Genomic DNA, 12,217 nt, shown 5'->3' on the forward strand with positions numbered 1-12,217 from the left:
TCCCCCTCACGGCCCCGGGATCTCTCGGCCTTTGGGGCTGGGATGTCACGGGCGGCGCTCCCAGAGCGCCCCCTGAGCCCGGGGGACCAAAGGCCGCGGCTCCCGGAGATGATCCCTCTCCAGACACACAGTCCACCTGGAAAGGACGCTGTCCAGCCAGGCCAGTGGATTCAAATTAAATAATGCTGAGCACAAATTTAGCAGGAGAGAAAAAAAAAAAAGGGCAGGTTTTAGACCTGGTCCAAATTCATAAATCCCTGTGCTCCACGGGCAGGGGCAGAACCTGCTCCTGAGGGCTTGAAATGCTGAATTATAAATAAATCCCTTGCCCAGGGCACCCCGGGTTGTGCTGCTGGAGACAAGTACTTCCACACGGGATGAGACACAGCACAGCCCACACACGCTCGGGAATTTGCTCACAGAAACACAGGGAGGAACGTGGCCAAGCGGGAAAGCAGGTGGAAAGTGAGCCCTTCAGAGGGAAGGAGGGAAGGAAAAGTGCTTCCATAATGTCAGACTCAAATATGACACTGCTAAAGCTCTGCCGTGCTCACACAGCCAAATCCCTGTTTAGAGGTAAAACGGAAAGCTGAGATTCCAGAGGAAAGGAAGGAAGGCCCATCGCTGCTCTCCTCCGTTCTTCCCAGCCTCCATCCACCCCCCCGCTCTCTCCCTGTCACAACTCAGTAACAAGAGCTCACTAATGGATCAGCTTAAGTATCCAACAGCTCCAATCACTGCTCTAGAAAATAATCAATCAAGCACTTAATTTGTAACATCAGCAAGGAGCTGCCCAGAGACCACGGAATAAATTATCCAGCACAGGTGGGACCCAAACCAGGGCAAACCTTGGAGTCACCGTCTTCTCCAGCCTCTTTAGGGGGTGTAACTCACCCCAGCCTGACCCAGGGGTGCAGAGAGGACCCTAAACACCAGCATAAAGGGCTCTCAGAAAGACACATGGCTCAGTCATTTCTTCCAAAAAAAGTTTAATTGAGATTCCATCCTTATGGCAAACAACACACAGTAGGATTATCCAAACGGGCTGTGTTACATCAGTGGAAGTCCTTGGTCAGTCTGAAATGCATATGTTGGGCTAAAAGCAAGTACCTGTGCACATCTGGCATTAAGAGAATCAAAGGAACTGCTCTCACTTGCAGCCTACCCTTCATGGTGACTCCCAGCTCTCTGGGGTAGTGGAAAGGGAGAATACATGGAGCTTTTAGGTGTGCCTAGGAAAAGCCTGGCCCCTCTGAACTCAGCTGTGCTCAGACACCCTGCACACACCTTTCAGTGTCACAGCACCTTTTGGAAGCTCCCACCTCCTCTGAAGCGCAGCCAGGACCGAGGGAGACGTGAGAGAGGAACTCAGAGGAGAAAAACTTCAACTCAGCAAAGAAAAGACAAAAGCCAAACTACAGAGAGTGAAATCAGGAGAACAACCACATCCCCTTTACTTCCCATTTCTTTCCTCAGGACACTACTCCTGTTCCTAACTCCTTGATTCCCAGTCGACATCCCGAGGCCAGAGCTCCACAGTGCTGGCTGGGAGCGCTGGTGGGAAGCAGGAGTGCCACTGCTAACAATCCCACTGGACTGGTGTCCACGGAGCAGGGTCTCCCAGGTGCTGCAGGCGTGGGAAGGGCTCTGGGTCCGGAGTTCGTAGCACCAAAGGTTTCACAACGTGCAGGAGGGACACAGGGAACACTCACAGGCTGCAAACTCCGGAGCTACACACCACTGGAAAGGGCTGAGGAAGGCACATGCAGAGATGGGATTCATCCCTCCTCGGGGCAGACACTCACCCAACCCAGTGACACGGGCTGGGAGAGACGAGGGACTCCTCAAAAACCTCTGTTAAAACTAACAAACAGTACCACCAGCTCCGGGAGACAGGCCCCCTCTGCTAAAAGCTGGAAAATTAAGTGGTTTCTACATGATGGCCTAATAGCAGCCACGGAGTAATTATCCCACGTGCGGTTAGAACAGTCAAAAGTGAATTTTAAGTACCTCTTATTACTGGGGACAAACATAATGCCTCAGAATCAGTGCCAGCTTGTACCTTCAGCGCTCTCTCCAGCATGGAAACGGAAAGCCAGTCTGTATTTATAGTACCACAAGGTTCATATGAAGGGAACCCTCACTCCCCACACCTGGAAATGTGCTGGTCACAGCCTGGGCCACCCCGAGGTCCACGTCCCCTTCAGCTGGGAGGAAACAGGAGTAGGAAGATTTGATAAACCAGCTCGTTTTCCACTGCCCCCAAAGTGTCACACAGAGAAGGGGGAACAGAGAAAGTTCTGTGTCCAAGGAGAGACGTAAGGCCGGTGTTCCCAGACATGCTGGACATTTGAGCTCCTCTTTCCTGCCAAGGCAGCAAGCAGAGAGCAAGGATGGAGCAAGAGGGGGAGAAGAGATGCCTCTGGCTCCCTGCCACTGCCACAGGCACAGGCTTGGAGGGGCAAGGAAGACTTAGTTCTGCGAGGGACAGCAGTGATGCAGGAGGTTCTGGCACTGCAGGAATCTCAGTCTGTCTCCCCCTGGGAAGCAGCTATGGCAGTGGAGACAGGCAGCTCTCCAGAGGGATCAGGCAGCACTTGGCCCACGGGCTGCTCTACACATCCACCCGCTCCTTTAGCATCCTGCCTTTAGTTCTTCCAGCAGGACAGGACCAAACAAAGCCCTGACACGCCACGAGAGGCCTCTTCTCTCCTTAAACACCGCTCTGCAAAGAGCAGAGGTTCCGACTGGCCGTGCCTCGCCTTTACCTGAGCAGATGAACCTGGACGAGCAGCGTGGCTTCCCAACCACCAGCAGGGATTGCCAGGAGCCAGCCTGCAGCATTTCAGTGCTAAGGACATCAAGTAAACGTGCCCCCCCAAGGAGGTGACAGCTCCACCACCACAGGTATGGCTCAGTAACGGGGTCACAGCTCTGGGGAGGTCCCTGTGCCCGGCCTGGGGGGCTGAGTGGGGACAGCAAAGCCCCTCCTGGCCCAGAGCACCCTGGGGCTGCCCCCTCAGGCACCTGCAGTGTACAAATGTAAATCACTCCTCACTCCTCATCTCCATTTAAATAACATCCATCGAGCCAGATCAATCCCACCCATGGCACTCCATAGGTCTCCCACAAAACCCACAGCGCTGTGGCACAGTAGAAAGCACAGAGGAGATCTATAAACCTTCTGGAGAGCAAGCCTGACTTCCTAAACTTACTTAGCCAAACCGAGAAAGCCCTTTTCAATGAAAATAACAATAATTCAAAAAGCCATTCTGCTTAACATGTTTCCACACACGCTCCTGCTGGATTTGACACACGCAGTTGCAATGGAACATGTTCTTCAGTATCACCCAAGCAAGGCTTATTCCTTTCAATTTATGCTCTTCAGATGCTTTCCTGCAGATAATGACAATGCTTTTTCTAGAAAATGTAAACAATTTTTGTGCATTCTACTGTCCCAGCTAAGCTTTCACTGGAAGTTTCTGGCAGGAGAAAACCAAACAAAACAAAGCCTTATCTTTATGCCCTAAAAAAAAAAAAATATATATATATATATTTATGCACACATTATTAAAAAGCATTAGAAGTCACTTGATTTCCAAAGTCTCCAAAGCCAGCTGCAAAGTCCCTCTCAGAAGAGACAACTGGTGGCTGTGCTGGTCAGACTTGCACCTTAAGCAAACCCAAAATAACTGCACACTTGACCTGGCAAGCTGAAGGTACTGCATTCGTGACCAACCTGCACACAAACATACCCTGCATAGAAAGAGAAGAAGCTGTGGGAGTTTCTCAGTGCTGGGCTCAGGCTAAGCGCCCCCGGGGTCGGGTGAGATCCCCTCACAGCTGACAGGAGAAATGCCCTCCTTTCCCTACGTCCTACAAACTCTTCTCGAACGCAAAGAAAACATCAGAGAAATGAACCCAAAGGCGAGCTGCCCGTGCTGGCACGGGAGGTTCACAGAGACCGTGAGTGAGTACCGGGGTCTCCTCCCTTGCCTGGGGCCGTTCCTTGGCAGTTCCCGAGGGACGAGGGACGGGGGCGGCTGTGCCGGGCGGCTGTGCCGGGCTCACAGCGGCTGGTTGGCGAAGAAGGCCTTGGTCTCCCTGCACACGGGGTTGACGCAGAGCGGGCAGCACAGGGTCAGCTGGCGGGAGCACACCTCGTTGGACTGCAGGTGGGAGCACACCAGGTCTGCCAGGGCCTGCGGGCCGGGGGGACAGTCAGGGGGAGCCGGCCCGGACCCGCCGGAGCGCGGGCACCAAGCCGTGCACCCCCTCCTAACAAAAACCCCACACAACATGGCACAACACTCCGCTGGAACAGGTACAAGGGGGGCCACTTCCATTAAAACTGCAGGGAAACAGCCGTGCTCCAGCGGGAAACACACGACTGCAAACCTCTGCAGCCACGGCCACAAAGCACCCACCTTGGAGAACAGCGGGTTTCCATTGAGGGACTCTGCTCTCCTGATGTTCTCAACTCCGCACTGGATCAAAAGGAAAAAGGAAAAAAAAAAAAGTTAGATCTGCCAGGCCCTTCGCAACCTTCCTGCTTCACTCAGAAGTCGCCTCAAAAATGACAGAATAAAGTGCAGTGCCGTGTTTTTTTTTAATGCAGCAAAAATAACTATGCTGCAACATTTCACTCTGCTGCCAAAAAAGTCATTTACTCTTTTTTGGCTTAAAGAGTTAAATCTAGAAAGACAAATTCCCACCTGTTTTGTGGTTAAGCCAGTTCAGATTAATTTTCAATTTGCAAGAAAAATAAGGCTTGCCCTAGAATCGTATTGCAAGAAGCAGCTACAAAGCAAATTGCAACCCAGGAGAAGTAATTCCAGAGCAGCACTGCCCAAACAGGTACAAACCCCACAAATCATTTACCTCGTTTGCTAAAACCTGGGAATACTCGATGTCCAGCTCATACAGGGTTTCGATGTGGTCACTTGTAAATGCTATTGGGACCAACAACATGTTCTTCTTTCCTCGTTGGCACAGCCCTTTAATGGTCTCGTCTGTCTGGGGACCAAGCCAAGGCATTGGTCCAACCTGGAACAAAAACAGGGAAATAAAGAAAAACACCTCATGAAATCATTCTTGCAAACCACCCTCACGTGTTCTTGGGCAGGACCACGCAGACCAGATTATGGATAGGATAGAAACAGCTATTGGTATTTCCCTGTTTTTGGTTGTGCTGCTCACTTTCACCACTAAATCCCAAAGGAACAGAACCTGGGCCGGCCTGAGCAAGGCTGTGGTTAAAATAAATGAAGATGTAAATAAAGGTGTACCCTGCCCAGGCTTTACCTGCCTCAGCTTCCCCGAGCACATACCTTGGACTGCCACACGAGCCTGTAAGGGTTGGAGTAGTTGAGCTTCTCCATGACCCTCTGGACTGTGGCTCCCACTTCTTGAGGATACGGATCCCCCCGGTTCACCACCTGCGACACAAACACAGCAGCCCTTTCTCTTCCAGTGAACACACTGGCCTGGCACAGCTGTGTCCTCACACCCTTCCCCTCAGCAGCACAGCTCAGGGCTGAGCAGGGCAGGAGAGCCCCAGGTCACTCACAGACATGGGCAGCGAGTGGGCCGAGAAGAGGATCACCACGTCTTTCCTTTTGTCCGGAGGGAACAGGTTCAGCTCCTTCTGGATGTGATCAGCGAAGCACTGCTCAGAGGAACAGAGAGCAGAGACCTGAGCTGGGAACTTTGGGGGGCACTACTGCTCCCAGTGACCCACACAGGCAGAATTCCCAAATTCCCCTCAGCGCGCACCACGCTCAGGTGGCTCATCCAGGGAATGCCACCCAGCCTTCCGAAGCCTTCCTGTTATTCCTCCCCAGTACTTTTTTCTATTTTTTAAAAGAAAATATATAAACCTCAAAGGCTTCAAAGGCACACCTGAATGAGGAGGGGGTGTGTGGGCCACCGGTCGATAATGCTCCACTTCATCTTCGGCTTCTCCCCCTTCTCATTGTAGTAGCGATAAATGGCATTTAAACTGCTTCCTGAAACCCAGAGAGCAGAGAACACCAGCTCAGCCAGGCCCTGGCAGATTGCAGCAGCTCGGCAGCAAGGCATGAAGATATCTTAAATCGCTACACAATTAAAATGCAACCGTGACTCAGAGCTGAGAGTCTCAAAGGGGAACGACTCTATCCAAGGTCACGCAACGTCACCATTTTATCGATTGATCCGAGTTCACAGCCACGGGTGTGCCCCTGCCCTGCCCCAAGCTCACCTGTGGTGGAGCAGCTGTACTGGGGGTACTGGGTGAAGGCGACGGCCCTCTCGATGCCATCCTTCTCCATCTCCTCGATGGCCTCCTCGGTCAGCGGGTGCACGTAGCGGAACCCGATGTAGTACTTGTGAGGTGCTGCCAGCCCGGGCACAGGGACAGGAATGGCACAGAAGGGGTGAGAGCTCACAGCAACGTGTGTAAAATGCACAAGAGCCACACAGACCGAAAACAACTGGTTGGTAATTTCCTGGCTACTTTTCTAAGCACTGCCATATAAACCCACCTTTCTCTGGCACCTCGCTTCGCCGTGATTAGAATTTAAAAGTGATTCATACCTGTGGTTTGCTTCTGCTGGAACATCACCCTCCTGCTTTTCCCCAGTTTAGCAGAGGTGTGGTTTCCAGCCTGAAATGTTTCACTGGGCAAGTCCTGATTTCAAGGACGTATTGGTAAAAAGAAGTGTCACTAAATGAACACTTGGATGTCCTCGCACAGATCGCAGCTCCAGCTGCCTGCCCTGCCCCAGTGGCACCAAACCCCCAAGGACCAGGACCCCAAACAATGTTTGGGGCAGGAGAGCAGTGGCACTGAAACAGGGACACGTGTTCTTCCATTCTGCCTCTGGAGGAGGTTCACAGAACCCTTCCTGCCTTTAAACACACTATTTTGCAGGCAATATTACGCTCTTCAAGGACACTGCAGGTTTCCCAGCTCTAAGCTTTCGGGTGGCAGCTTTGGGAGCACGGCTTGGTTAGGGGGAGGGAGGGCAGGTTTGCTGTTTTGTTTTCTTAAGCAGAGGACAGAGGTTCTCGGGAGAACAAAAGCAAAGTTTCTTTTTCATGGTTTCTGGGTCACTGGCTCTGAAATAACATTTAGCAGGGCTCTGAAGGAAGCAGATGTCCCGTGCTTGGGCTGCACTCCATACATTTATGCAGGATTCAGAAAACAGGTTTAGTCAGCCCCAGTTCTCTGCAGGAGGCAGGAGAGGTCCCAGCTGGGAGCAGCAGCAAATAATAACCCAACCTGGGGAGCCCTCGGAGCCAGTAACCTCATTAACATTTTGGAATGGCATTAAGGACCAGAGCCTGACTCACCCCAGCAGGGACAGCGGGAGTTTAACCCGGGAAAGAACATTCTGGGGAAAATCATGGCCAACCTGGGAGTAACACTCTGGCAGATCAAGGCAAAATGACCCTAAAAGTGTTCCTTTGCAGCACCCAGTTACTGATTAACGGGGCTCAGCGCTCCCAAAGCCCTGCCTGTGAGCACACAGTATTCCCAGCTGCTCAGCCTGGAAGCACATCCAACTGCTCCAAGCTGTTCTGAAGGAACACTGAAGGCAATGGTTGGCAGTGCTCAGCACATTCCATTGTTCAAAAGGAGTCTCCAAAGGACTTATCAGGCGTGAGAGGAGCACAGAGGTGGGTGTGACTGCTCTCGGAGAGTGCTCACCAAACAAAAGTGGGAGTGGGACACTGGGAGAAGCAGATAAACCTTCCCAGCCTTATCTGCAGAACCTGCTGCAAGCCTGGCCCTGCAGGGGCTCCTGCTCTAAGAACACTGGGTGCCACAGCAGGCCTCTGGCTGTGCCTGCAGGGACCACAGCTGGAGTGAAGTTGGGGAGTCACATCTGTGGGAAAAGGGGTTGAACAGCACCTGAATGAAGGCACCAGTGACACGTTACGCACGAAACAGATGAAATGAACTTGGTTCCAGCCTTGCAAGAGTGTCACTTTTTACCTTCCAGACCCTTTCAGCAGTCTTTCAACTCCTATTCTAACCTTTTCTGTCCAAGCCTGACACAGGGGCCACAAAGAACTACAGAATAGCTTGGAATGAAACAACCTCTATTGTCAGACGTGGAGGGGATTCCCTGCCACACCAGCAGCACATCAGCAAAGGTCAGGGAAACTGGAAGGAGCAGAGGACTTGCAGCACCACATGTGGTAAAGCTGCTGAGCTGAAGAGAATGGAGAGCTCTCTCCCCTCTTTGGCTTCTCCTTCCTCCAGCAGTTCTCCTGTGACAAATGTTTAGTGTTCCCACTTCACACACAAGTCACAGCTCCCTGCTGGGAGGGAGAGAAGTTCAGAGGCATTCTGTGATCCTGAGAGAGGATTGCTTGCACCTTTCAAGTTTTCTCATGGTGAAGGAAGGACTTGCAAGGAAAGCATCTCCTTCCACCCCAGCCAAACTGCCTGGCCTTATCTCCTGCTGTGCCCCAGGTGGGGCTCTGCTATCGCTGAGCCAGGCCCTGCACTGCTCATCTACAGAGCCTTGTCTTTGCTTCCAAGTGACCTCCTCTTCAGCCCTGTAATGACTTCACAATGAACTGAACCCCTTTCTCTCCAAGCCTTCTGCAGCATCCCTGCCACGATTTCCCAGCAGGACTGAGACTCACCCCACACCCTTTGAACCCCGAGAGCCCCCGCCCAGCAGTACCAGTGTGAGGGGACATGCTGTCCAGCAGCTTCACCATGCCTTCTCCCTGCACCGCCGTCCACTTCTTGATGGGGGAGCCGCCGCCGATCCTGCTGTACTGCTCCTGGATCTTCGGCGTGCGGCGCTTGGCGATGAACGGGGCCAGTTTGCTGGAGCAGCCCAGAGGTACACGAGTTAACAGCAGAGCCCACACCACCACCCCTTCCCCCTTTCCCCCCATCTCCGGTGTTTGATTCCCTCCCCCTTCCCACAGCTCAAGCTGCATGAGGAGAGAACCGCCTCGGCCCAGCTATTTCTAACGCCGCTTCTTGCTGCTCCCAGGCTGAGACAGCCTCAGAAACGCTGCTCTGCACAGAGGGTAAATCAGCCAACACTGCCCGTGCCCCAGGAGATCCCAAGGCTCCTCACTTTTGAGCCGGCATCGTCATCAGATCCCTGTCCAGGAAGAGGCGCAGTAGGAAGTCGTGGACGTCATCCAGCCGCTCCGGGCCTCCCATGTTCAGCATCAAGATGCCAGTTTTAGGTTTCCTAGGGAAGCAAGAGATAGTTCACATCCCACTGACCTACTGCTTTTATTTTTATTACTGCGATGAAACAACCAGCTTGTTCTCCCACATTTGTCCTTTGCAAAGGCAGCTCTTATGCAGAGGCTCCTCCTGCTTCCACAAACACATGAGCTACGAGCCCGAATGGCCAGAGACAAATACTTACATGATCTTTGCTTTTTTAAAAAGTAACCACTTTGTAGCACAGACTTTAGCTGGAAACACACTGAGGAAGCTGCGCCTGGCACCTGCAGGCTCTAAGGGAGGTTATAAAACAGAGTCTAAGGAATGGTCTCAGCTGTGGATTCCAACCGAACCAAGCAGCAGGAACCAGAACCACAATAACCATAATTAATGCTCTTCCACTGCTCCTGCACCGCCTCGGGCGTGTCGTGGGCCAGGGCCTCGGAGGCTGTGCAGGAACAGCGCTGTCCCTGCCCCGGGAGGCCGGGGGAGTGCAGCCAGCCAGATAAACAATCTCACACACGCACAGAGCAGCCGGCTCTGCGGGAACAGCGGCTCGGTATCGGGGGGAGCCAGAGGGCTGGGGAGCAGGGCCCACCCGCCCGAGCACACCTACCGCTCCTGGGGCTGCACCCGGGGCTTGGCGCTCTCCGTCACCACCGCGGCCGCCGCCCGGCCCTGCCACCGCACCGGCACCCGCAGCGGGGGGCTGCTCCTCGCCACTGCAGGGGAGAGAACGGCACGCTGAGAGCCCGGCCAGACAGCACTGACCCCCCCACTGCCACACCGACACACTCGGAGCGTCTGCTCCCGTTAGCTCCAGGCCCCGGGATCAAAGAAGTCGAGAAATCACAACGTCTGAAAGTCTGGATTTCAGCATTAGCCAAACCCCAGCGTTTTACAAGTAAAGTCTTCCCACATCCACCTCCCCCTCCAGCTCTCTCGGAGCCCCTTTAGGCCCTGCAAGGGGCTCTCAGGTCTTCCTGGAGCCTTCTCTTCTCCAGGTGAACCCCCCCAGCTCTCCCAGCCCGGCTCCAGAGCAGAGGGGCTCCAGCCCTTGCAGCATCTCCAGGGCCTCCTCTGGACTCCTCCACATCCTTCCCATGTCAGAGGTCCCAGAGCTGAACACAGCTGGATTATCTTTAAGGTTCCTTCCCACCCATTCCACATGACTCCATGCCGGCCACAGCCTGCCTTCTCAGAAGCACACTTCATTCTCCTCAGGAGCTCACAGTCATTACACGATATTTTTTCAGTGTAACAACAGCGTGAATTGCTCACGATGAAAAGAACGGTTCAGTGCTGCACCCCCGGCTATTGTTCGGTGCGACAGCTCCCTGTCAGACCACGGGAGCTCGGCAGCAATTGAGCCCCGGCAGCACAGAGCTCCTCGGCAGCCGACCCACCCGCTGGGAAGAGCATCTTCCAGCTCACAGTTCCCTAATAACCTCCTGAACAGACCTCAAAACCTGCTGAAATCAATGACAATCCAGCTTCTCACTCGGGATTACGAGCGTGTAGCTGCGGGCGCCTGTGAATGCGCTGATATAAAAGGCTGCAAACTAAAGAACTTCAATTCAAGCACTGCTGAGTCCTGAAAGGCTCTTTTCAAACACAAATATTCACGTCTCTCCCGATTCTTAGTTTATTGCTTTTTGAGGGGCTGACGCTGCACGCAAATCGCAGAGAACGACAAAAAGAGAAGTTTCAAAGCTGCGTGGCTCTCTCTGCGCTTTCAAACGGGAGGGCGGCTCCTCGGCAGTTATACTGCGGAGGGGGAAAAATTAATATGAACACAGAAAAACAGGTGAGGGGACCCCGCAGGTGAGGGGACCCCTCAGCCCTCAGGTGGGGAGACCCCGCAGGTGAGGGGACCCCTGCGCCCCTCAGCCCTCAGGTGAGGGGACCCCGTAGGTGAGGGGACCCCTCAGCCCTCAGGTGGGGAGACTCCGCAGGTGAGGGGACCCCTGCGCCCCTCAGCCCTCAGGTGAGGGGACCCCTGCGCCCCTCAGGTGGGGAGACCCCGCAGGTGAGGGGACACCTGCGCCCCTCAGTCCCCAGGTGAGGGGACCCCGTAGGTGAGGGGACCCCTCAGCCCTCAGGTGGGGAGACCCCGTAGGTGAGGAGACGCTCGAGCCTCGCAGCCCTCAGGTGAGGGGACCCCGCGGGTGAGGAGACCTCGTAGGTGAGGAGACCTCGTAGGTGAGGAGATCCCCGTAGGTGAGGGGACGCTCGAGCCTCGAAGCTCTCAGGTGAGGGGACCCGGGGGTGAGGGGACCCCTGAGCCTCGCAGCCCTCAGGTGAGGAGATCCCCGTAGGTGAGGGGACGCTCGAGCCTCGAAGCTCTCAGGTGAGGGGACCCGGGGGTGAGGGGACCCCTGAGCCTCGCAGCCCTCAGGTGAGGGGACCCGCGGGTGAGGGGGTCCCCAAGCCTCACAGCCTTCAGGTAAAGAGACCCCCGAGCCTCGCAGCTCTCAGACAAAGAACCCTCGCAGCCTTCCGCCCGTTTAGCGGAAAACCCACCCCCGCCCTGCCCAGCCCGCTGCGGTAAATGAGCGGCCCCAGAGTCCTGGGGGCAGCGGCAGCCGCAGCCCCGCCGGCCCCGCGCGGGTCAGCGTTACGAAAGGCGCTTCTCGGGCGTTGTGTAACGCGGTGCCGCCGCCGCCGCCGCCCTCCCGCCGCCGCCCCCCGCGGTGACCGGGAGCCCTCACGCCCCCGCCGCCCTCAGAGCCCCGCTCCGCCATCGCGGCGGCGCCCCCGCACTCACGGTGACGTCCCGCGGCGGCAGCGGCGGCAGCAGCGGCCATCTTGGCCGGGCGCATTCCCTCAGACAGCGCCGCCGCCGCCGCCCCGCGCCTTACACCACCTCGGGACGGCCAACAACACCTCGGGACCGGCCCCGGCACCGCCCCGGCCAACACCGCCCCCGGGACCGGGACGGCCAACACCGCCCCCGGGACCGCCCCGGGACGGCCAACACCGCCCCGGGACAGCCAACACCCCCCCGGCCACCGCGCCCCGGGCCAA

The 12,217-nt window shown here is 55.3% G+C and overlaps 1 protein-coding gene across 1 annotated transcript; it reads right to left on the bottom strand.

Annotated features, from left to right (window-relative positions):
* Window positions 1-4,033: 4,033 nt before the first annotated feature.
* On the bottom strand, window positions 4,034-12,054 carry FECH (ferrochelatase). Its single transcript, XM_027732544.2, has 11 exons — window positions 11,958-12,054; window positions 9,807-9,912; window positions 9,090-9,209; window positions 8,682-8,830; window positions 6,242-6,376; window positions 5,902-6,008; window positions 5,570-5,668; window positions 5,331-5,438; window positions 4,882-5,046; window positions 4,428-4,487; window positions 4,034-4,202 (listed from the first exon to the last, which is right to left on the bottom strand). The coding sequence occupies exons 1-11, from the start codon at window positions 12,010-12,012 to the stop codon at window positions 4,068-4,070; spliced, it is 1,239 nt and encodes a 412-aa protein (XP_027588345.1). The 5' UTR covers window positions 12,013-12,054; the 3' UTR covers window positions 4,034-4,067.
* Window positions 12,055-12,217: the final 163 nt, after the last annotated feature.

This window comes from Pipra filicauda, unplaced genomic scaffold (assembly GCF_003945595.2).
Source record: "Pipra filicauda isolate LSUMZ 115617 unplaced genomic scaffold, ASM394559v2 scaffold661_size620017_pilon, whole genome shotgun sequence".
Taxonomy (NCBI): domain Eukaryota; kingdom Metazoa; phylum Chordata; class Aves; order Passeriformes; family Pipridae; genus Pipra; species Pipra filicauda.